At 32.9% G+C, this 26,220-nt stretch overlaps 2 protein-coding genes and 1 long non-coding RNA gene across 9 annotated transcripts; 1 reads left to right on the top strand and 2 right to left on the bottom strand.

Moving 5' to 3' along the window:
- The first annotated feature begins 4,659 nt into the window (after window positions 1–4,659).
- Window positions 4,660–5,533, top strand: LOC102662189 (protein MAINTENANCE OF MERISTEMS-like). Its single transcript, XM_006584166.1, has 3 exons — window positions 4,660–4,902; window positions 5,006–5,170; window positions 5,252–5,533. Exons 1-3 carry the CDS (start codon window positions 4,660–4,662, stop codon window positions 5,531–5,533), a joined length of 690 nt encoding a protein of 229 aa, XP_006584229.1.
- Window positions 5,534–8,496: 2,963 nt separating this feature from the next.
- LOC106799347 (uncharacterized) lies at window positions 8,497–10,175 on the bottom strand. Its single transcript, XR_001389031.2, has 3 exons — window positions 9,097–10,175; window positions 8,830–9,021; window positions 8,497–8,740 (listed from the first exon to the last, which is right to left on the bottom strand). It is a non-coding gene; the product is annotated as an uncharacterized lncRNA (long non-coding RNA).
- A 3,766-nt stretch (window positions 10,176–13,941) lies between these two features.
- Window positions 13,942–24,799, bottom strand: LOC100807965 (protein PIN-LIKES 3). 7 transcript variants are annotated; one of them, XR_005892184.1, is made up of 12 exons: window positions 24,079–24,797; window positions 23,636–23,821; window positions 20,957–21,036; window positions 20,750–20,874; window positions 19,962–20,083; window positions 18,904–19,149; window positions 18,238–18,321; window positions 17,481–17,581; window positions 16,104–16,156; window positions 15,826–16,011; window positions 15,292–15,421; window positions 14,028–14,183 (listed from the first exon to the last, which is right to left on the bottom strand). XR_005892184.1 is itself a non-coding variant. In XM_014777930.3 (11 exons), exons 2-11 carry the CDS (start codon window positions 23,768–23,770, stop codon window positions 14,059–14,061), a joined length of 1,257 nt encoding a protein of 418 aa, XP_014633416.1. In that variant the 5' UTR covers window positions 23,771–23,828; window positions 24,119–24,797; the 3' UTR covers window positions 13,942–14,058. The 7 variants fall into 7 exon arrangements, 6 of the variants coding, with proteins under 6 accessions (XP_014633416.1, XP_014633415.1, XP_014633419.1 ...); XM_014777930.3 differs by lacking the exon at window positions 15,292–15,421 and having other exon boundaries at window positions 13,942–14,183; window positions 23,636–23,828; window positions 24,119–24,797; XM_014777929.3 differs by lacking the exon at window positions 15,292–15,421 and having other exon boundaries at window positions 13,942–14,183; window positions 24,079–24,794.
- Between the last annotated feature and the right edge of the window lie 1,421 nt (window positions 24,800–26,220).

Genomic DNA, 26,220 nt, shown 5'->3' on the forward strand with positions numbered 1-26,220 from the left:
TTTCAAAAAGGCGACAAACATTTTAACAGAATCATCCTCGATCAGAACACATGTGTATATTCATTTTGTCATACGAAATAAAACTTAGCGTAAGTATAAATTAGAGCTTTAAGTTTTCTTTATCTTTTTGGACTAAAAGCAACATAGCACATTGGATACTAGTTTTCATAAAATATTTTGGACGCAATTCACTTAATAGCGTGTTGGACGCTATATTTGTTTTAGAAAATATTGTACTAAGTCCAATTTTATCACATTGGACACATGCTCATATAAAATTGCTTTTGCATTGAAGTTAAAAAGTACAATATATACCTTCATCTGTATTGGATTGATTATTTGCGCACCCTTGTATTTGATAGTCCCAAAATAATCAATTATTAATAGCGTGTGGTCAAGTAATCAATTATTTTTTTCCATAATTGATTATTGTGTTCTTCAAGTTAATTTTCACATTTTCTTAAGTTTTTGAAATTTACTATTTAGGCCTTTTAAGACATGTTTTAGTTTCGAAAACTTGGATCACTGAATTTGGTACCTTGTCGTCATTCAAGAGTTATTCTACCCATATAAGCACACACATCACTCGAATAGAATGGGGAAATGAGCATAAGCATATTTTGTCTACCATCCCACAAGGCAAATTAGTGTTCATCGCAGGCTCTACTGGGACTAGTAAAATCTTATTGCTTGAGGAAATTCAAAAATTGCTAAAACAAATTACCAATATGTGGTTTTGTCATACAATAAGATCCAATTTGTTTGGACTGGTTAGGTTTGGCCCATTACCTTGAGGCCAAACCTGCACCTCTACAATTTATGGCCTCATATTCTGGGCTTGTCATGGGGGAATTTTCTGCTATAATGGAATGAGTGCTGTTAGGTGCAATCAACATTTTTGCTGGTGCACCCAGCACTTAAGGGGAAAAGACATTTGTACCCCTGGCTTAATTATTTAAAAATAAACGGTTCATTCTCGTCTCTCCCCCTCCCTCCCGTGTTCTGCTTCTTCTTCCTCACCATTTTTTCTTCTTCTTTCTTACTGAAGCTTTTGGTCTCCTTCCTCACCCCTCACCTCACATCACCTTCGTTCTTCTTCCTTTTAGTCTAGGCTGGTCTCAAAAAAGCTTAACCCACGGTCCTCATCATCCACAGCGCATTTGTTCCCGACATTCCTACATCGTCGTTGTCTTCTTCGTCGGCGTTTCATTTTGCGACCACGCCACCGTGGGTGTTGACTATCCCAACCAAGTTGACGGTGGTGTTGCTGCCTCCGCGCGTCGGTATTGGCGAGGTAAGCATCGTTGCGCTGAGGTCGTCGGCGTCATTTGCAGCAATGGAAGTTATGGATCAAGTTGATCCGCAAACTTTGTTTACACACTTTACGGATCAACTTGATCCGTAAGCTTCTTTCGGATCATGTCGGATCAACTTGATCCGTAAACTTTGTTTAGACACTTTATGGATCAACTTGATCCATAAAATTGAAATTTATATATTAATTTATATTAACAGTCAATATTAATTTTTTAAAATGCTAAATATTAGATAAATTGTGAGAAAATTGAAATTTATATATTAAATTTTAAATGAGGACAATTTTAAAAAACCTTGGATCATTTTAAAATTGAAATTTAATTAGTAGTTAGAAAAAATCATTAAGAAAAGCCTTGACTCATTCGAAGACACTGGTGAGTAGTTAGAATGGTTAAGAAAATCCTTGGCTCATTTTGGTAATGCATCCACCTCCTGATTATAGACCTTTGATAAAATTGTTATTTGATAAATTTTAATTAATTATTTTTAAAAATAATTGCATATCATAAACAATAATATGTTAGCCCTTTTAATTATGAAGTTATACCAAGCAATTTCGTGCATTTCACTCCCCTCCCTTCGTACCATATAGCATGACACTTAAGATTTTATAGAATTTTAAAAGACAACTCTTTTTAAGGATAAAGTTAAGGGTGTATTTGGTTTACAGGAGAAAAATAAATAAGACAGAAATAGAAGAAATTGTTTTGAATTAAAGTAGAGAGATGTGCATCCCACAAAACAAAGTACAAACTTTCCCTTGTACATTATTTCTTTCCTTTCAAACAAATGCACCCTAAACTATCCTATCTTGAAACAAAATATTATTGGTTAGAGTAGTAGTGGACTGAATCTGTTAAGTAAGGTTTATATTATGGTTTTTTGCTCCATGCCTTGGAAAGACAATTTAAGATTTTTATATAGTTTTGAGCTTTCGTAAACACACGCCTAAGAGCTTGAAGTTGGTCTTCTTAGAGTATACTTAACTTTGTTATTTATGTAATATTTAGCATTTAAAAAAAATAAGATTGAACGTGAACGTTACGGATCAAGTTGATCCGTAAGGTTCTTTCGGATCATGTTGATCTGAAAGAACCTTACGGATCAAGAGTGTGTAGCACAGTTTACGGATCAACTTGATCCGTAAACTGTCTAAACAACGTTTACGGATCAAGTTGATCCATAAGCTGTCTGCATATGCATTTTAAAAATTGTTAAATCTGAATTTGGTGTGTTTTTGTTTCTGAAATTTGCAACTTACTTCATCAAGGCTATTTCTTTGTCACAAGGTATTCGTTTGAACTCTGAACAACGTGAGTACTTTATATATTCGATGAATTTTTTTTTCAACGTTTAGTATTACTTTGGTAGAAGAGTAAATATTACCTATAATTTGGATCATTATTATTAGATTGTTGTCACAATTTGTTTTGACCTTAGTCACAATTTGGTTGTAAATAATGAGATATTGACATATAGATAAATAATATATATTGATTAGCATGAATTATGATTATATATAGATATATCTCCTTTCAGGGAAATGAATGAATGAGAAATTAATAAAATATTGTTTTCCTTTTATTTTTTTTTATAGTTTTTAATAGTGTTTTTCTTAGGAGTAGATTAGCATAGTTTTTTGCTCTCTATCAAGTCACTAATACTAAATGTTGCATTTTGCTTTGTTCTTCACGCATGTACATTATTTATGGTATTATACAGGGGATAATCTGACCAAATTAAGGTGGTAATTGTGAGCATTCCACTAGCCACAATAATCGAATCTTCGGATTCCTAGATAATTATTGATTTCTTGCACCCTTGGGAACAAAGTTACAACTATTGGTTTACGTAATTGATGATTAGAGATATTTTCCAAACATATAATGATGACAATTTTCTTGATTTAAAAAATTCCAAAAGATACCTAGTGCTTGTCTGAAATTATCCAAATATTGGCATAACTATTGGCTCACATTTGTTGCAATTGCTCATCACTATTGGTTCCTTTTGTGTTCCCATTTGCCCATCCTTTGTTTTTCACCCTGTCATTCCTTATGCCACCCCATGACACCTCTGCCTTGCTGCACTTAAAAAACTCCTCCCCATGACACCCTCTCATTCCATCTTTCTCATATTCAGTCACTCAACCATGCTTTCAATGATTTTAATCATTCTCATTTGTCATCTGACTTTGGTGGGTTTGTGAGACTCACGCATGTCAACTTGTATGATTCTAACTTTGAAGGGAATATTCCTTCCCAAATCTCTCACCTTTCCAAATCAGTGTCACTTATAAGCAATGCATATATCTTAATTTCAAAGTGAATATCCTTTTTCTACCAAGTAGTGCCTGAAAAGATAATGCCTATATGCGTTAGACCAATGAAATTTGAGAGAATGAAATCAGTGATGGAATTTGCGGTACTCATTTGCAGATCATGGTTAGGACTAGAGGATTAGGTCATGCCTTAGGTCACGTTACTAGCAGAGGTGTGGGCAGAGGAGATCATGATGATTCTGATGATGCTCCGTAGCGTCGACGGTCTACCGCATCCGCATGGAGGCAACGAGTACCTATGATTACAGTGCACGATGAGTCAGTACTTCCTGCACCAGATGTAGAGGCTGACGTATTTTCGGATGACCCGATGGCACCAGCTGATGTAAAGGACACTGGGGAAGACATTCCTACAGACACGGGCGCTCAGGCTACTAACGATGAGCATGAGGGATTTTCGGGTGGTCCGGGCGACCCATCCGTGCTGACCCAGTATGCGGATCACATTGCTTGCAGCGTATAGACGGGAGAGGTATTTATAATATTTATTTTTAGTTACTTGTTAATTATACTTTATGATTGAAATTAGTTTTCCTTTAAATGATGATTTTAACGAATTTTGTGTTACTTTATACTTCAATTCAGGAGCGTCCTGAGTTGAAGTTATCCTCTCACGGGAGGAAGGTCCATAGTTTAGGCAGGCCTGTCCTTGCCATTGAGGGAGTAGTTGCTGGGATAGGACTAAGTCCTCTGATCGCATGTTCGATAGACACTGGCGATCGGGGACTTTTGTCCTCGTTTGTCGAGCGGTGACACCGGGAGACGTCTAGTTTCCATCTCCCTGTGGGAGAGGTGACGATCACGCTAGACAACGTCTCATCACTTCTGCATTTGCCCGTGGTTGGCAACTTGCACGCCTTTCAACCCTTGCACGTGGATGATGCGATTCAGATGTTGGTGGACTTATTGATGGTCTCTGCAGAGGCTACCAGGGTTGAGACAGGGTAGTGTCATGGACCGTACGTACTCTTGCAATGGGTACGTCATATCTACGAGCGTCGATGCCAGGCAGGTCACTGGACAGCTGCGGCTCGCACGTATCTTCTTCATCTTCTGGGTTGTACTCTGTTAGCAAACAGAGTGCAACCAATTTTCATGTTGTGTATTTGGAGGCCCTTCGTGACCTCAGTCAGACCGGGAGGTACGCCTGGGGAGTAGCTGCACTGGTGCATATATACGTCCAGCTGAACGATGCCTCTATCAGCAGCAGCCGACAACTTGGCGGTTACATCACACTGCTGCAGGTAACAAACATGTTTTTCATTTGTTGAGGTTCAACAATGTTTAACTTTAAATTTTGTTAGACTTTCATTATTAATGTTTATCATTTTGATGTTACCTCTGTAGTGCTGGATATACAAGCACTTTCCCTCAATCGTGGAGTCCACTGCTGATCAGGACTACGACGAGGATTCACCGTGTGCCTGTAGGTGGATTGCAACAAAGAAGACCGTGAAGAGCATACGTACATCGGCGTACAGGGAGCGCCTGGACCGACTCTGGATTCCGAATGTCTGTTGGATCCCATATAGGGAGCATCAACCAGTCCGGGACTTCCATTTGATTTCAAGCTATTCCGGTCTCCTGCGCTAGGGGCCCGTTGCTGTGTATTACCGACCAGAGAGGGTCATGCGGCAGTTTGGATACACCCAGACCATTCTTGCTCTGCCTGTCAATTCATGGGTGTCGTATGATGATATACACGACAGGTGGATGCACTACTCGGATCATATGGTTCCAACAGGTGAGGTGTGCGTTATGCCAGGTCAGTGTGTCAGCGACTACATGGACTGGTTCTTCCGCATCTCGCATCCTTTCATAACACCAGACCAGGCATCAGATCCTCTGCCAGATGGTCATGCTCTGCAGCCCTGAGTCGTCCCTCAGGCCCCACAGACAGATATCCCACACGTGCCGGAGCCAGGAGCACCGTCGACATCTGCGAGACCCGCTGTGGAAGAGCCTAGACATGCAGTGGTAAGTAATACTAATAATTTACATCATTTACGTCAATATTTTCATAATAATTTGTGTGATTTGTTTGTTTTGTATTTAACAAGAAGTTTGCCATGGGATTGCTGAGAGAGGTTGGAGCGTCATCTGAGCCTAAGGGTGGTCACGCCAGGCTCATCGACACATGAGCTGATCGAAGAATGCCTCAGGATGGCCAAGAGTGTCACACAAGACTAGCTAGTATATGTTAGGTCTCGACGCAGGCGGTGCACGGATCAGACGTAGTTTATTTACATATTTTATATTAATATTCGATGTATATATAGATATTGTACTTGAACCCATTTCATTAGTAATGTTGGTTTTATTTATTTCCATTAGTAATGTTAGTTTTATTTATTTTCATTGATTGTGTATTCCCTTTGCCTAATCTAGCTTATAAAATTTTATAATCTTATTCTATCAAATTAAAAAAATGTTTTTTTTTAATTTCTCTCCTCAGATAAAAATCCGTATTTATATTTTATAATTTTATAATTAGGCGTAAGATTTATATTTTATTTTAAGAGACTAAAAAATATTTTCTTTTAATAAAATATGTGGTGCTGAGAGAGAATGTTTAATTAGAGTGCAGGAAGCATGATGTAGTTATCTAAGTATCAATGCTTAAATATTTTATGTGGGTCAATATATTTGTACCTTTAAGAAATGCTAGGATATCAAAACATAAGGTTGAAAGATTATGTGTGGGGTTTGTATTAATAACTTTTTTAAAAATTATTGGCTAAGAGTGATAATTTGTTCAAGTTGTCAAGAGTAAAAATAATGACGGGTTATAGTGAGATTTATTTAAGATGTTTAAAGAGTAAAAAGTAGATATTTCTAGTTAAAAAATGTTATAACACACACTTTTAAACACAACTTTTTCATTGGATTAAATTTATTAAGAACCACAAAATCTTGAGTCTTACAACTAATTTAATGAATCTAATTTTGAATTATTTGTGGAAAGGGTGTAGAAAAGAAAAAATTAAACAAAAAATGGAAATTGAAATAAAGAAGTTGAAAACATGGAAACACATGCTTAAAAAACTTCCAATTAAAAAAAAATTATAATTTTATTCTACCAAATTAAAAAAATGTATTTTTTAATTTCTCTCCTCAGATAAAAATCCGTATTTGTATTTTATAATTTTATAATTAGGCATAACATTTATATTTTATTTTAAGAGACTAAAAAATAAAACCTTCTAATTTGAGAGACTAAAAAATAAAACCTTCTCATTTGAAGCATTATACAACATATTAAATTAATAATTGACTCATATAATTTATTTATTTTCTTCATTTCCATATTTTGCATCAGAGTTAAATGTAATTTGTTAAATATTTTTAATTAGTTCAACATTAAATTATTTTTAATTGATGACAAAATGTATTTTAATTAAATTTTAATTTTATAGTAGTTTCTTTAAAAAGAATGAACTACTCGAGTTTAAATAATTAATTGTTATTTTTCGGTTGTTGTAGTTGTTTTTTTTTTATATTTAAAATAAAATTGCAAGATCGACAAAAAAGTAAAAGTAGTAGAAATCAAATTTAACAGAGAACGACAAGTCATCTTCCATTTCCAGAAAAAAAAAATGATTATACGATACATGAATTCAAACAATACATTAACTTTAACATAGTCGAACGAAATTAAATTTGCATCAAATACTACAACTAACTCACGCTAATTTTGCGACAAGGACAACTCGTTTTCCATTTCCGGTACAGGTTTACTGAAAACAGCTAAAATTTCTATTGGCCCAATCTTTTTCCAGTAGTTAGACTCAATCAACACCTTCATCACATCATCGTTGGTTTTGAGTTCAATTATTTCGAATTTTATAACTTTTTTTGAATACTCATGGTGACTTAGTTTTCGAAATAACTATCGCCTTACCATTTGTGTTTCATGAATACCATAAGGGGAAATCCCAGTAGGCGCAACTTGCTTGATCAAATCCTTCAATTCATCCATGTTACATCCAGTGGGAATGTCAAACTTTTTGAGATTTTTTCCTGTGAACGAGGTAACCAACAAACTCATTTTGGCATGATATGATCCACCTCCCATTGTAATATAGCAAGGCATCATGAGTAGGGGTCATAGTAGCTTGAAGTAAGTTTAAAATATCACCTGGGGTTCTAGCAATGCTACATAATAACTCAATCGGACCAACAAATGAAAATTCATGATTACACATTAACATTGTGTTAACATCAGCATCATCTTTCAGTTGCATACACTGAAACGGAAATTGATTACCTACATATGTGAAAGGCTGCTGGTAGTAAATTTTATCCAAAAATTGCTTGTCGGTTAGCTTAAGGGTATTGTGTATTCTGATTTTTAACGTTTGAAAATCTCACCCATTAGGTACTCGAATGGGAACTGGAGTGGAAGCTTGAAAGGAAACACCATTCTTGTTATGAACAATGGATCCATTTGGAAAAATAAAACCTAATGTGGAGTTCACAATTGTCTGACTGCTTGTCTCTCCCAAGAATGCCATAGTTTTTTTGTAAGAGTTGGGTTACGACTGAAACTTGTGGTTTTTTATAGTGTTAGGTTGTGTCATATATATAGATGAGTTTTAATATCAGTGTTGCATTTTATAAAGATTAAAAATACGCATGCACATGCTTTCTGTATGTGTTGTCAACTACACCAATGGCGTGACATGCTTTAGCTTGCATTAAATCTGCATGTGTAGTCATGTTGTGCAAGGTCCTTTCACGCGCTTTATGTTAATGCAGACAACAATTTATCATACACGTTGTTTCACAATGTGTTGTCAACTCAGACAACAATATATCATACATGCTTTTTTAGAATTAAGTAATAATTTTGTTGTGGACGAAACAAGTAAATGGGAATATCCAATTCAAAATGACCAGCCATTATAAATTACATGTTCAATCATCATTTATGTAAATATAGTCTCTCTTGAACATCACGAAGCTCTTGTAATGTTGCATTCTGCTAATATATGGATTTGGCCACGGCTTCGCCTGAGGATGACAATTGCTAGACCATAACAATGCTACAGGCGGTAAGGGACAATGTTCTTTTAAATAAACCTGTTGTACATGCAAAAAAATGTTAACTCAATCCTACAAAACTCATTGCATAAATATATAAAAAAAAACACTTCATATCTACAATGTACCTCAACAAGATGATTGGCATACACATGACCGATACAAATTATATGATGCAATGAAGAATTTGCTAGCGGTTGACTTCTAAGAGGAAAGAACGTCGTGCTTTGTTGTTTACACAAGGATACAACGATTACGTTATACCTTGATGCAATGACATGTCACATGTCCGTTATATCCATCCACTTATCTGTAGTCACCTGAATGAAACAAATATACACATCAAAATTAATTTCAAAGATAACTCTTAAAAATCAAATACATAAATTACATACCTTGGTTAACCCATCAACAAGTAGTGACATCCTTAATTCCTCAAAATTCCTAAAATCTCTCCATGCCACCAAAGAGCTTGATATAGTCTTCTAAGAATTTGGCAAGTTTTTTTAAGCAGATGGTTGCAGACCACCGACCAAGAGTCTTGACCCATACCTAATAAACCGGCAACCGACTGATATCCACAGTTACCATCAACTTTGACATCAACAATCTTATCAATGAAGTCGTGCATAAATGGTTGAAACTGGTCCAACATGGGCATTATCGTTCTTCGATTCGGTTGCTCAGAGGATGATGCAGTACGCCTCACCGACGAATTGCTATTTTGCATAGATTCAAAGGCATCTACATACTCCTAGTAAGATGGATCACGCTTTGTTGACCTTGGGTTCCTGCTCATAGCTTTCTTCGGTGCCCCCTTTGTGTAAACCTTTGCTGGAGGAGGACACATCGAATTCCGATCAGGGTATGCAATATCCCAAAGTTTAGTCTTCTGAGTAAACTTGCCACAAACATCAAGTTCTTCGAATCTTTTGGATATTGCTTCCATTACTTCATTGATGCTCACCTCGGGCTCAAATAACCCTTGGTCTGAAAAACTGAGTCTCCTCCAGAACATATGGATTGAATCCAGTGGGATGCAGCCACTAATATATTTGGATAGCTCACAAGCACAAGGAAGACTAAGCATTGTTCTCACCACACAACCACAACTTGAGGGATTCTTGCCAGCATAGTCAACACGCTCTAATTTAGCAGTAATCTGATTTAAAGCATACCTTGAAACCATTCCAAGAAGCCTCCTGTATAAGGTTTTTTTGAACACACGTCCAACGACATGTGTACTTGTTTCAAATGATGTTTTAATCTCCGTGTGCTGCAACGTAATCATGTTGTTCATGGCATCCCACACACTGCATAAGTTTCCAAGGCTATTTTGTAACAATCTTTTTAAAGACGAGTGAGCAGATTCAACCCTACATTTCAAATACACAAATAAAAATAAACATATACAATAATACAATTCCATCTATTCATCAATGTAGAAGCAAGCTTCATGATGAATCAAGATTGATTCAAGGAGTTTGGATGATAACAAAGATGATGACAAAAAGCTCAAAAGTCAAGATCACTTCATGATAACAAAGATGACAACATTCAAGAATGAGTTCAAGATTGAGTCAAGAACACTTCAAGGATCAAGAGCAAATTTGATTTCAAGAATCAAGATTCAAGATTCAAGAATCAAGAATAATCAAGATCAAGATTCAAGACTCAAGAATCAAGAGAAGACTTAATCAAGATAAGTATGAAAAGGTTTTTTCAAAAACTGAGTAGCACATGGATTTTTCTCAAAACATGTTTACCAAAGAGTTTTTACTCTCTGGTAATCGATTACCATATTATTGTAATCGATTACCAGTAGCAAAATGGATTTGAAAAAGTTTTCAAATGAATTTACAACGTTCCAATTGATTTCAAAAAGTTGTAATCGATTACAATGTTTTGGTAATCGATTATCAGTGCCTTTGAACGTTGAAATTCAAATTCAAATGTGAAGAGTCACATCCTTTCACATAAAAGCTTTGTGTAATCAATTACACTGATTTGGTAATCGATTACCAGTGATTGTTTCTGAATAAATCAAAAGATGTAACTCTTCAAATGGTTTTTTATTTTTTCAAATTGGTTTTAAGTTTTTCTAAAAGTCATAACTCTTCTAAATGATTCTCTTGACCAGACATGAAGAGTCTATAAAAGCAAGGCTTTGTTTTGCATTTTCAATCAATCTTTCTATCAATCCAATTAATCTTATACAATCTTTTACAAGCCTTGAATCTCTTTGAACTTCTTCTTCTTCTTTGTGCCAAAATCTTTCCAAAGTTTTCTGGTTTCCTAAACCTTGAAAACTTGTGCTATTCATTCTTTTTCATCTCTTCTCCCTTTGCCAAAAAGAATTCGCCAAAGACTAACCGCCTGAATTCTTTTTGTGTCTCTCTTCTCCCTTTTCCAAAAGAACAAAGGACTAACCGCCTGAATTCTTTTGTGTCTCCCTTCTCCCTTGTCAAAGAATTCAAAACGACACAGTCTGAGAATTCTTTTGATTCTTCCCTTTCCCTTATACAAAAGTTTTCAAAGGACTAACCACCTGAGAATTCTTTTGTATCCCCATTCACAAAGTATCAAAGGTTTAACCGCCTGAGATATTTGTCTTAATACATTGGAGGGTACATCCTTTGTGGTACAAGCAGAGGGTACATCTACTTGGGTTGTTGACTGAGAACAAGAGAGGGTACATCTCTTGTGGATCAATTTTAGTGGAGGGTACATCCACTAGGTTGAAAGAGAACCAGGGAGGGTACATCCCTTGTGGATCTTTGCTTGTAAAATGATTTTTACAAGGTTGAAAGAAATCTCAAGGATCGCAGGTCGCTTGAGGACTGGATGTAGGCACGAGTATTGTCGAACCAGTATAAAAACTCTTGTGTGTTTGTCTCCTTCTTCCCTACTCTTTTACTTTCCGCTGTGTATTTTAATTCATGCTTTTACTTTTGGTTAAGTTTCTTTTCTGTTCTTCATTTGCTTAACAACATAGTAAAAGCCTTAGAAGAGTAAACTTTTAATTAGTAAAGATTTAGGAATAATTAATTCAACCCCCCCCCCCCTTCTTAATTATTCTGAGGCCACTTGATCCAACAATCAACATTAATAGAAATAGTTCAACAGTTTCATACCTGTTTGTTGTTGTGTTTCCTAAGTGCATCACCTTATTAGTCTAGGTGGAAACAAATTTTTCCTTGTGTGGCATTATCCATGTTTCCTTGACATAGTCAACAAACATTGGCCAAGGTGCGCAAGCCATTTTGAACTTCTTCAGGCATTCATCAAACTACTGTTCTGAAGGACAATCAGCCAGACATCCCCAGCAATCCATGACATAATCCCAAGCATTTTTTTGGGCAATTAGTGATTTACATTTGGCCTTCACATTCTTGTTTATGTGAAAGCTGCACAACAAATTTGTACATTCATGGAATACATCCTTCACTACATTCATCAATGTTTGGTCTCTATCAGTGACAATAACTCCAGGGAGGGCATGACGCTTTAAAAAAAGGCCTCGGAAGAGTTGTAAAGCCCATACCAAATTATTAACGCGTTCACCCTCCACATATGCAAAACTGGCAGAGAATGTTATCCCAGTCGGTGTCACCCCAACAAAATCGAGCAGTGGGAGTCTGTACCGGTTTGTTTTGTAAGTGCTGTCTATCAAAAATACCAAATTACATGCGTTGACTAACTTCACTACATCAGGGTGACACCAAAAGATATCACGAACCACGTCTTCATCCTTTATTCTGTGCCAATGAATATACTGATCACGTTCAAGAAGTTTCATCAGATGTTGCATTTCAAGATCGCTTCCTCTTATGGAAGAACGAAATGCACTTCTTGCATTGTATATTTGTTTAATGGTCTTACAGCTACTGGCATTGTGTTCCTTCAGAGTTAGCAGAATGTTTCTTGGCTTCACCATGGACTTCGTCATATCAGCAATAAGTGTTTTTTCAGCTTTAGTCAATCGCCCCACATATGAATGTCCAACTAATGACTTGGCCTATTCATGATTATGCACTCCATAAATCAACTTCAACATCCAGCCTTCTCCTCCAACCACTGGCTTGCAATGAAGCTTGAAGGGACACCCACATTTCTTAGTCTCAGTGTCTCTTCTGATAAATTCTTTTTTCCTACACCTATACTCGCCACTCCTTTCACAGTCAATTAACATAAACGTAGTCCTTCCTCTACTACCTGTGTTGGTGTCCGACCTTAAAATCACCTCCACAAATCCGTTTTCATGAGCAACGAATCGAGCCCACCGCAAAACATCATCTCGGCACTCAAACACCTACAAAGAAATCCACATAAGTTAAGTTTTCTACCAGTATTCATTTTATTAAATCTGTGACAAACATTAACATTATAACCTGAGAAGTATTGAACGCATCGGAACAATCAACATGTGGTTCATTCGCACCACATGCTTCTTCATTTTCATAATCCATATCCGCTTGTTCAGACATTATTTCATACATCCACTCATCTTCGTCCATCTAACCAACTCAAACAAAAAATGGTCATACAAACAAATTAATAAGTTTTAAAAAATGGAAACTGAATTCAAAAAACATCACATTTTAAAAATAGTTACTCTTCTTACGGATCAAGTTGATCAGTAAGTCACTTACGGATCAAGTTGATCCGTAAGTCTCTTACAGATCAACTTGATTCGTAAGTAATTTGTACGCCCACGACACAGCCACCACCTTTTGTGTATCTCATTTGTCGTTGCCGACCACCGCAACACACCTTCACCTTCACCGCACCTAATCGTTCACAACAAACCAACGAACCCGAGACAATGCCGCACGAAAACCACAAAAATAGAGAAAAACAACGAAAAAAAATGGTAGATGTGTGAAGCGTAGGAAAAAAAAAAGCTTTTATAAGGAAAAAAAACCAAGGGCATTTTTTGCCATTTATAATTTTTGTTGGGTGCACCAGCAAAAATGCTGGTGCACCTAGTAGCACTCTAATGGAATGCACACATTAATAATATATGATGATCTTAGTAAACAAGTTGTGGCATATCAACAAATGTCATTATTGTTACCCAACCACCAGGCGATATTTTCTATTTACATTCCCGTCTCTCAGAAAGAGCCACAAAATGATAGGACTAGACGGGTGCAGGTAGCTTGACCGCCTTGTCAGTCCTATGCACACAATTAAGCAACATAAACAACTTAAAATTGTCACCTCATCAAGGGAGACTCTTATCAAAACCAAAATATTAAACATAATAAAATCTTAAGTCAAAACAACTTATTCATCTTGTCTAGCTCTTCATAAGCAAGTCAAAGGAAAAATATAAGGCAATAAAATTTAGGTAACTATAGTACAAGCCATATGAAGAATGTACACCAAAGAGTAAGAGACACTGCAGCACAAGAATAAGTTGCCAGCATAATAATTGAGCATTCACCCCTTCCGTTTCCAAACAATTGAGTAGATGTGCCTGACACAACCATATATCATTCCAGTTAAATAAATTATACAATACAAGTGGTTCAAAATTTATTTGTAAGACAGTGAACTGAAATTTGAATATTAAGTGGACCATAATTATCATAATGCAAAAAGGTTCAATTGAGATCATGGTTGACATTGTATTTTAGGCCTCTCTTGATTAGGTTAATCATGATTTAAAGAGGTTTTGAGAAATAAAAAGAAATTCCACACAGGAAAATTAAAAGTAAAAAAAAAATCTGCAAAAGTTAATTAGAAGAATTTCTACTTTTACCAAAAGATAACAAAAAAAACTGTCAAACACTATGTAAGAATAAATTTTATTTTGTATATGATTAATATTGTATGATAATGTCATCATTCATACAAAAATACATGTGTACTCATGAAATTTAAGTGCATGAATACTATTAATGGATGTGTGTGTGGACAAATACAGGTATATGTAGAAGGCATCATTCACGTAAAAAAACGTGTACACTATTTTTTTTTCTCTCATGAAATGTCAAATTAAGAAGTGTTAGTAATACACTTTATTATGGGCAGCAAAAAAATTTCTAAAGTATTTAATATAATTATATACTCAAGACTCAAATTCAAACTATTAGTTAAACTGAAACAATCTTATATTAGTTGATCCATGTGTTTGGTAATTCATTAATATTTATGAAAAACTATAAAATCACCAGGGAAATTCATTAAATAAGAAGTGGAAGTTATAAAATTTTATGATTTTTTGAAAACCTTTTGTTATGCAAAACTTCTCTTTACGATTTTTAATTTCATGAAAAGTAGATATACCTTAGGATGTCACCATCATCTAATATTCGTACATTTTCTTTCGTATTCATTTCAGGAGGTAATTATATATATTATATATACTTTCTCCAGATAATCAATTTGATGAATGTATTTTTTTTCTTGGTTAGAAATCATGGGTATTTTTTAGTGTCATTGACCTAAGAAAATTTTTCGCATAATAGAAACCGAACACAAATTCTCCTGTTAAATAGATTATTTTCATACATTTAAACGCAATAGGAATCAATTTGATGTAGGCATGACAACGGGACAAGTTGGGGCCGGTTTTTACTTACCTTGCCCTCAACCTCGCCCCCAACTCTCCATTTTCACCCCGCCCCTGCTCCTGAAACCCGATGAGACTATAGATTTATCCTCATTCCCGCTCCCGATGGGGTCGAGTTTTTCCCGCCTCGTCTCCCACCCCTAACATGATTATAAAATCTTACAAAAAATAAATTTTTCATAGAATGAAAAATACAATTTTGAATAGCAACCGCAACATATTTGTAAACCATACATGACAACATAAAAGCTAATTCAATAGTAGAATAAAATTCAATCCAATAGTTTCAGATTTTAGTGTGATATATATGCAAGGATATTTTTGTAAATTAATTATTAGTGGGGCGGGTATTAATAATCTTATCCCCGAACTCGACTTTGGCCGTCAGGAAAAATCCAACCCCAACCTTGACCTCCGTCAATTCAAATTTTTTCTATCAAAATCGGGGTAGGCCCTGCAGATTCGGGTCACATTCTCATGCCTAATTTGATAAATATGACCAGAAATGATAAATACTAATTTTTAAATTTAACAAACAACTTACTTATAGCTACTGCAGGTGGAAGGGCGAATTGAAGGAGTAAAACAAACTCATATAATGGATCATGATGGATCAAGCCAAAATGGACAGCACCTTTAACAATGCCTACACCTATAGCCGGCAAGACAATATTTCTAACTATAATAATGCCTACAATAAGTGGAAGTTGCGCTCCTTGCCCTTTTAAACCTGAGGAGCATCCAAATGACATCATTTTCAAATGAAACTAATAGATTATCTCATTGAAGAAATGAATTAGACAAATTTATGTTATTGATTACCTTCAAGAAGATTTGCCCCAACCAACATAGTCATTGCTGGAAGGCATGCATCCCTATAAAGGAAAATAAAGAGAAAGTATAGTAAAATAAGGTATCTAGTTTCATTTTTAACTAAAGTGAAATTACAATTTTAATCTCCAAAATTAGATGAATTCATTAATTTTGGTCCCTCGAAAATTTAATTAAAATATTTAATTTCCTAATTTTAAAAATTCATAATTTTGGTTAGTTTGTCATATTGTATTTTCTTAGTACAGTTATGTTTTTATTATTAACGAATAATTTTTTCATTAGTAAAGTTATTAATTAAATTCTAAATTAATTAAAAATTAATAAATATTAAAAATATTGAACCTAGCTAACCAAACACATCAGAAAAATCCACTAAATGGTTCTTTGTTGGTGCTCGATGTTCTACAATTTGAGAACCAAACACAACACAAGGAGGAGAAGAGAGACCAAATCTCATCTCATCTCCATTTCTCCAACACAACTTTCTCTCATGTATTGCGTTAGATTGGGTGGAATATATGGGCTGGGATTTTCATCGAACACTTAAGGATAGCTACTTTGGAAATCAGGTATGGTGTATGAGAAGTATTGTCTCTCATTACTGTCATAAACAACAGTAAACATACAATTTTTTATTCTCAAATGTTATACGAGGTGGACATAAGAAGCTTATCTATGACACGCTTGGTAGAAGTCAGATTCGGATTCGGGTCTATAGTTAGGTTTTATTTGGTGTCATTTTCTTTTTTGTTAGATAGTGTTGCTTTTGTGATTTTTTATTTGTAGACATTAATTAGACCTCGCCAACCTCTTCTAAAACATCATATTCTTCCTCTTCAACAACCTCAGCCTCTCCGACTTCCTCAAATATGAGATCACCTGGTTGGACCCTCACCCCTCCGACGCGATGGAAAGGCTGCCCTCCGTGTCAGTGCTCCTGATCCGAGACCTCTTCCAGGTTTCCAAGTTCGAAGACTCCAATGTGACCAACAAAACAGGTGTGCTTATGCGGTGTGTCTTTTTGAATTCTCCGAGGAGGAAGAAACTTGGTACATGCACAACTGCAAGCACATTTTCTATTGCACCTGCGTCGATCGCTATCGATGACAACGAGGAGCTCGTCGAGGGATTTGAAGTTGCCTTCATTTGCTATCAAGATTTATGAATTATGATTGGGTGAGGGGAATAGGGATCGGGGAAAAATAAACCTAAGTGTGTTAGGTTAGGGTCAGGTAAGTATAATCTGATGGATTAACAAAAAATGAGAATTTTTAGAACCAAGAAACAAATGTCTCAATTAAATCCAAGGGCCCAAAATTATGAATTCATGAAACCAGATATGCTCAAATAAGAGTGATAACTCACCCTATCATAATGAGAGAGTCTTGAATCACAAGAAGAGGAGCACTTTCACCAACTAACAATTTTCGAAATTGAGGGACTATACCGATTATCAAACCAACAATCTGTGTACAATATGAAAAAGATTAAGTAATATTTTGTGGGCAAGAAGTATAAAGTAATTTTTATATAAATAAATAAATAAAATGTGTGCTAGTAATACTCTATGACACATTTCTTCTAACACATTTTCTACCATTGTTTAAAGAAAAATACTAACAATACACTTTTTTAACACACTTTTTATGGATTTTTTTTTTAAAAATCCCCAAATTTATAGATTTCACTTTTTGTTTAATGAGTCTCACGTGATTATATAATTTTTAATAAAATTTAATTAATAATAAAGAGAATGCTAGAAAGATGTGTTAGAAAGAGTGTTATTGGCACTTCTGGTACTTAAGATATTAACATTGAGCGTTGTAGTTTGAATTTGAGTTGCACTATAATGCTTGTTATAGTATTTCAAGTAAGAACTTACCACTAGGATGAAAGTTATAGGATTTTTGTTAAGGTTCAACTTCTTTATTTTATTCCATTGGTAAGTGCAACAGTTCAATTTGAGACTAATTTTTTAGGCTTTTAAACATAAGATATTGCCCAAATAACCAAACTATGTTTTGTGATTTTCTTATATAGTATAACCGCATTCCCCCGCTTATGCTTAAATAATTGATGGACAATAATTTTACTCAGGAAAATAAGAGAATTATTGTCATACCGCTCCAATCAATGTAGGTGGAAATAATAGCTTCAAGTTGCTCCATATAGCTAATGTTTGTGGGCATTGCATTAACTTTTCCTTCTGTAAAACATTGAAACATAACCATTTGCAAATAAGCAGACACCAATCATTATTGATTTTTATTTCATTCCACTATAAACTATATAAATAATACATATTTTTAGGCTTAATTATATTTTTAATCCTTTTATATATTAATAATTGAAATTTGTATTTGGTCCTTCTAGTTTTTTTTTTCTTCTGAATTTGATACCTTATCATTTAATTAAGTGTGCAATTTTGGCCTATTTATTAACTTGATGTTCAATGTTTAACACATAGACCGAAATTGCCAAATTAAAATAGTGGAAGAATCAATCTTGCAAAAAGAAAAAGATGTGAGATGACCAAATTCAAATTTTGAGGATAGAAGACCAAAAATAGAAATAAGTAGCTCGTGTTGATGGCATAAGAAAGTGATGGTAAAGACTTCTAAGGGACAAGAGTTTTGCAGCAAAGAATGTAAACTCACTAATTATATTAGAAACATAGATAAATGTTGGTGAGTAACCTAGCTTAAAGCTTTTTAAGTGTTCCACATATTAAATTCTGTAATTTTTCCAAATGTACCTTTAAAATCCGAATATAAATGCAACGTCATACCTTTTCTTGTCCATTTGGCACCACAATTTCAATTTCAAGTTGATTCACACAATTCTTAGTATGGTATCTATCTTCAGTTGTAACCAATGTTTGTGTGGAGCATTTTGAATGGTTTTCTGGATCAGTTTCTGTTGTAGATGTTGGATTTACAGTGAATTGATCAACTTCGACAACATTGGAAATCTCTTGAGTTGAATATATGCGCACAATGTTAAATGCATAAGACCACACTAAAATGGATGCTAGCTGAAAGACAGGAATATGGTAAAAAAAATTAAAAAAATTAAAAAAATCCTAATGTTAATTACTATATGATTTGATGCTTTATGTCAAAAACACCTTTTTTACTACAATACAAAAAAAAAAAAAAAAACACATTCTTTCATGTAAGTCTCACAAAATAAGGTAACCATTTGTAATCAATCACTTCCTATTTAACAGGTCTCTCGTGTGAAGTTCACTTAATAATAATAATTAATATACTCAAGAAAAAAAGTGTTCATGTAATATTTTAGGAGACAAATTATTTGGCAGACAGCAGTCAATATATACATGTCCATCATCTCCCTACTACAAAAGTGATATTTAATAATATTTTTTTATCTAACACTTAATAAAAATATTATTAAAAACTTTTGATGACATTTAAAAAATTCACAAAATTATGAATAAATATTACTAATATATTTTTATAATATTTTTTAAATATTGTGTAAAATTCATGTTGTTAAATCCTTTTTTGATATTTTTAAACTTTAATAACATAAATTATATATATAACATTTGATAAAATGTTACAAAAATATATTAGTAATATTTATTCATAATTTTATAATAATCAAAAGTTTCTAACAATATTTTTATTAAGCATTAGACTGAGAAAATGTTACTAAAAATCATATATGTAGTAGTGTCTCAAGTAATATTTATATAACAAATTTAAACTTTATAGTTTACGAAAAATAATTAACAATTGATTAAATATCATATAAAGATTAGTAAAGACCATTTCTCATTTCGCAGACTTAATTTTCAAATCCTCTAAGTTAGTATCATACTGCCAATGACAGAGAAGCATATGCCAGTCCATTTTTGTAACAAATATCCACATCTCCAAATGGATTGCTTCTTTCCTTACAGATAGCTGGAACTATAATAAGAGGCAAATTTCCCAGATTTCCTGTAGACGTCAAACCCCAAAGAGACGCACATTAAAGGATATGGAACAAGAATTTTAAAAAATATAATTAATTTTTTAATTTTCATCAAAATTGTAAATTAATTTCTTGTAGCTTTCCTTATCTCTCATATTAATTAATTTCTTTAAAATCACACATTAATTAATCATTAAGGATGGAATTGAAAAAAAAATCATTAGAACTGGAAAACAAAAAATAAAAGATTGTTAAAATGTCAAAAAAATGGAGGAAGTATATATGAAGTATGTTGGTTTACGTTATTTTTTATTAAAAAATAAAACATCTTTATTAATAAAATAATATTTTTTTAAGTGTTTGTCTAAATTATTTTGTTTTTTTAAATGATTTTATGCTTTTTTAAAAAGCATCTCCTATCCGCTTATTAAAAAATCACTTTTTTTAGAATTATTTAAATTTAAACAAATTGACCGTTAAAATGATATACAACTATAATTCTGCAATAGTTTTTTTTATTCGTAGTTACATCGTATTGCCTACAATGTCCTACAATTCATATCAAATTTTTTAGATCTCTAGATATGGAATAATGATCACAAGTACATTTTTTTTTATGGAATACATCACATATATTTTCCAAAAAAATCATCCTATTCATTTAAAAAAAAATCTATAAGCTATATACGTACCTACAGCACAACACCCCAACACAAGACCTCGAAGATGACGAGGAACTCTAGCTATTTTAACAAGTAACCATCCTAGAGCTGTCCCAATAATAATTGTGAGGAGAATACTCAGTGGCATGAACCACCTACAGATAAGTCATCGAAGAATCTTTATTGAACCAACAAAACGGAGAAATTTTAACTTTGAAGACCAATGTGAAGACTTACAATGTAATCATACTCCTTAAAGTTATGGTTTTAGCCAGGCTGCTACAAGCAAGAGCAGGAGAAAAGACAAAATATACCATCTGTAAAGAAATTCAAGTATGAGATATATATAAAATTTTTCTTTTACCGAAGATTTATGTAAAAATTGTATTGCTATGCACATCACGTATTTTTTTCCCCTTCCGTTCTTAATACAATATTAGCACAAGCTTTTATGGATATAATGAATATCTTAATGTGGGCAGTGTTTTCATTGTTGAATCTAATTCCTTGTTGGTGATTGATAATTGTAGAAAATACTTATGGAGATATGTAAATTTAGGTAATTATTTCATTTTTTTTCTTTTATTTAGACTCTGTTTGTACCTTTTTGGTGTTAAATTTATGAATTTGTAGCTTTCTCTTTAGTTTATCATTTTGATAGGTTGCATATGTTTATGGATGAATTATTTTGTAAGAATGAATATTGGTTTGGAAAGGAAACTTAGAACAAGAAATGAGAAAGTTTAAAGTCAAAAAAATTAAGTTGCTGAGCAAAAACCGCTTAAGCCTGAATTTTTTTGCCTCAAGCTAAAATCACACAGGTAAAGTTTTCAAATATGCTTAAGTCAAAATTTTTGGCTTAAGCACATTTTCATTAAAGTGTTGCAATTTTGGGGATTTAAAGGAACTAACTCACCATTTCCAAAAAGGGGGCTTCATTTGCACGACCCAAGCACTGGTTAGTGAAGGAAAAGTTTCCTCATTTCTCCTTTTCTTCAATCTTCTTCCTCCATCATTGTATTTTGGTGTCACCCACGACAATGGGTAGCTAAATCTTTTTGTTGTTGGGCTTAGATTATAATTAAACCTTATTTTCAAGTATTTTTTGAAATAGTTATAGATATTTTTCTTGTTCTTCAATATTAATGTTTTACTTTTACTCTTAATGTTTATTATGATTTGTTATTGAAAATACTTTTGTAACTTGATTTTAGGACGAGATTGTGATTGGAAAATGCTTTCATAGACTAATATTAACATTAAATCTCAAGTTGGATGTTGTTCTTTATTTTAAAAGAGTTTGGTTCAGTGAGATCTAACTCGACAACCTTCATTATTTGATTTTCACATCGTTGTATCGTGTGTTTTTTTATTATCTAAAAATCAAAAAACTTTCAAGTTTATAGCTTTGATTTGTTTTATCCTAATTGTTGAATGCTAAGTTCATGTTCTTATTGTTTCATTTGTTAGTTTATATGATAAAAATTTGTGAAATTTGTCAAGTATTACTTGAGTCTATGAGGGAATGATACTCTTAATTATTTACCGAATACTACTTGACGACCTAGTACATCCGTTTGTCAATGAGTAAACAGTGATCAAATTTCTTATGGAAGGGTGCATGGGGTCTCACTCGTGTTATCCTTTGGTCCAAAGTATAGATAGTTTCAAGAGGTTAGGGGAAAGATTTGTGTGGAAGCATGTGCTTCGAGAAGGGAATCAAGTTGTAAATAATCTGGTCGCTACTCTCATTTTAAGATCTTTGAGCTTGTTTTATGTCATTTTTGTGGATGTAACCTTAACCATATTTCCTCGCGATTTTTAGTTTTTGTTTTGGGGTCTCCCATTACTTCACAAAAAAGAAAGATAAAAAACAAGAAATAATACATGTGCCTTGATTGTCATCTTTCTTATAAAGAACTTCTTATTTAATTTCAAAAACGTGCTAGCAACAAGAAATAATACATGTGTCTTAATTTTAACTTCTTTTAAATAGTCAAATTTATCCCTGAAAGTATGGTAGAGTAACAAATTGGTATCTGAAAGATGAAAAATATAAATTTAGTCTTTGAATGTGTAAAAAATAGGACAAATTAGTCATGCCTTTAAATTTGTGAAATCATTTTATCATTAAGTTATAATGTTTAAAAATCAATTTGACAATAAATTATATTTTTAAAGACCAATTTGACATTAAGTTGTAATGTTTAGGGATCAATTTGTCATTAAAGTGTCTACAAGACTAATTTGTCGCACATTTTAAATATTCAAAGACTAAATTTAAATTTTTCATCTTTCAGAAGGGATAAATTTAGTTATTTGTCTTTTTTATTATACACACTTGATCTTTTAATATATTTTTTATTATTGGCTAAAAATTTATTAAAAACTAGATAATGTGAGTAAGACCTATTGAATAAGAAGTTAAAGTGCCAAATCCACAAAATTTTATAATTTTTAATAAGACTTAAATAAACTCTTTTGTAAAAAAAAAAAATTGTCTCTATAAAATATAGTTATTTTTTATTTTAATTTAGTCCTAATTTTTTTTAGTTCATGTGTTCAAGTAATAACGTAAACTACTTAACTATTAACGTATCAATCATATTAGTAGTTCATTAATTTATCATGTCATCAAAGATATTCACATGTAATTTTTTTTTATAAATTGTGTTTTTAATATCTCGCATTAATTAATCTAGTGTCATAAACTATTAGAATAGATGAAAGAATATTTAAAAGAATGTGTTGATAATATTTCTCATAATTTAATAAGATAAGAATTAAATACTTTTTTATTTTAATATTTATAAGGAACATTTACTCATTACCAATGGAATTTGTAATTTTGGAACATTAATGTATATTATATATTTAGGTTGAAAAAGAGGGTGCGTTGAAGGAGATGAAACTTACAGTATTCATGTTCTTCCTTGCTGTTTCAGTAAGTATGTCAAGGCGATTAATTGCAAGGAAGGTGCCAAGAACAGTAATCAACAATACTTTCAGATTTGGCATCAATGCAATGACAAAAAGCTTCCAGATGTCCATTTTGATTGTGTCTTCCTTCTTTTTCTCTTGTATATAACTATAAATCAAGTCCTGATATGTGTAACCGGTTTAAAAAAATTAAACATTATTTAATTATAATGCTAACAATATTATTATATACTTATAGTATCAAACAAAAATAACTAAACACAACGAATCAATCACAAATTACATATATAATAAATTTGTTAATTTTATATTAATTGACAGTGGAAATTTTTTTTACTTATAATACATGTATTATGAATCTCTTTAAACGAAAAAAATGTATGAAAATTCTACTTCATAAACAAATAAATAAAACTTACTGAGTAAAAGTTTGGGAAAATAAACTCATTTTTTTCTTATCTGTGATCTCGAAAATCCGCCACAACCCACTAGTCTCTTCTCCTTTTTGCTTCGATTCACATGTGACGATGTGCTTTCTGTCTTTCTTTTGACTCGTGCATGTTCCTTGTATATATATAATATATGCTTCTTTAATTCCCTTATCTATGTATGATGTGTTTTCAATCTAATTCAATCCTGGCTTTCCCTTTTGTCACTGAAATACAAATTCAATTTTCCTCTCCGTGCATGCATGCATGCCACCACTATACTACCTTCAAGTGCCCAGGTGTCACGGATATACATTAGGTGTCTTAATCTCTAAGAACATTAAACTTCACACCATGGAGTGGTGTTACACATTCTCCTCCTCTCTAGACACTAATTATACCAAGGAGACTTGGGCCATTTGATTTAAAGAGTACACAGGGCGAAAAAATCTTTTATAAAAATTATTTTTAATTATATATTAAGGATAAGAAGATGCGTGTTTAAATTATACTAAATTGTGGATTTTTTTCTTGCACTGTGAGTTGTGAATTATGATGAAAAAGAATTGGTTGTGTCATGTGTGTGTTGAAACTTTGTCTTATGGTAGCATCATGTAAAATCGATTTTGTAACATGAATGTCTATAGAAGAAATATAAAATTAAATATGGACAGATTAAACAACTTTTCAATCAAGCAAAAGGTTAACTTGAAGCTAGCTAGAATGCTCAAACGTGGACGCAATATACCTTGGGAAAAGAAGATAAGTTTTATAACGGGTGTGTACAGCTGTAATATATATATATATAATTAAAGTTAAAAAATACATCTTAAAATGTAATCGAAAAGGTTAAATAAAATATTTTTCAATAGGAAGGAAAAAGAAACATGTTGAAGAATATTTCATAAAAAAGTATTATTATTTATAAAAAAAATAAGAGATTATGATTATGTTTGGTATAAAAAAGTAGCTAATAAATTAATTGAAAAGTTAATTTTTAGTTGAAAGTTAAAAACTGTTAAATTAATTTATTAAATTATAAATATTTATAATCAAATTTGTTGTTAAACTAGCTAATAACTATATAATCATATAAAAGGTCATATTTATACCATTTATATATTTTTATTTTTATAAATTATATAGTTAAGTAATTATAATTTATTTTTTAGTTAATTTAAGTACTTGTTCTTTTTATGCAACTCTTATAATTAATTACTTAAAGATACAAAAAATATAATTAAAATTTAAATAAATTAAATAGTGAAAATACTGTGATAATTTAAACAAATAGTATAATATTAAAGGAATTTTTTTAAAACAATATTGAAATATTAAAGGAGTTGATAAATGATAAGTTTTATCAAAGTATTGCAAGTATTTATAAGATATCGGCTGCTTTCATTTATTGTTGAAACATTTGCTTAATGTATAAATTCTACTAATTAATAGGGTTAGAATTTAAATTACTTCTGGAAAGTAAAACATCTTTTTCACCGTGTGAAATAATATTTTTCACGGTGGCACCGTTCGATTAAAATTGGTAGTTGAGATACCATGAAAGTGTCCATATCAGATCAAATTTTTTTTTTCTTTTCACCACCCACCACTGCAACTTCCGCTTCACCGTCGGCTCCTACTGCCTCCTCCTCCGCTCGCTCCTCGCCTCGAGTTTCATGCCGCACGCGAGGCTCCTGCTCACCTGCCTTATCAATGGCATCGTTCCAACATTGTCATTGTCGTTTCGTGACCATGAGAGCCGCCATCGTGCTGTTCCACGTTCTCTGCTCCCAGTTCAAGAGCTTCGGTTCTCGTTGCACTTTCTCATTGGCCCTTCTTTGTCACACCTTCTACCCCACACATATATGTACTGATAATAAAAGAAATAATAAAAGAAATAATTAAAAAAATAAAATAAACTTAATTCAAGTTTTTAAAACATATTTAAATACAAGCCTTTCAAGAGGGTAGCAGGCTCACATTCACCTTTCTAACATCATCATAAAACTTTTCTAAATAAATAATAAATTCACTTCGGCTCAAACAAGGCCATCTATAAAACCCTATACCACAATGTCACATCCTATCAGAGCGTTGTGTCCCGACGTCCTTTAGCACATGAATTCTTAAAGC

Source organism: Glycine max, chromosome 7, assembly GCF_000004515.6.
Source record: "Glycine max cultivar Williams 82 chromosome 7, Glycine_max_v4.0, whole genome shotgun sequence".
Taxonomy (NCBI): Eukaryota; Viridiplantae; Streptophyta; class Magnoliopsida; order Fabales; family Fabaceae; genus Glycine; species Glycine max.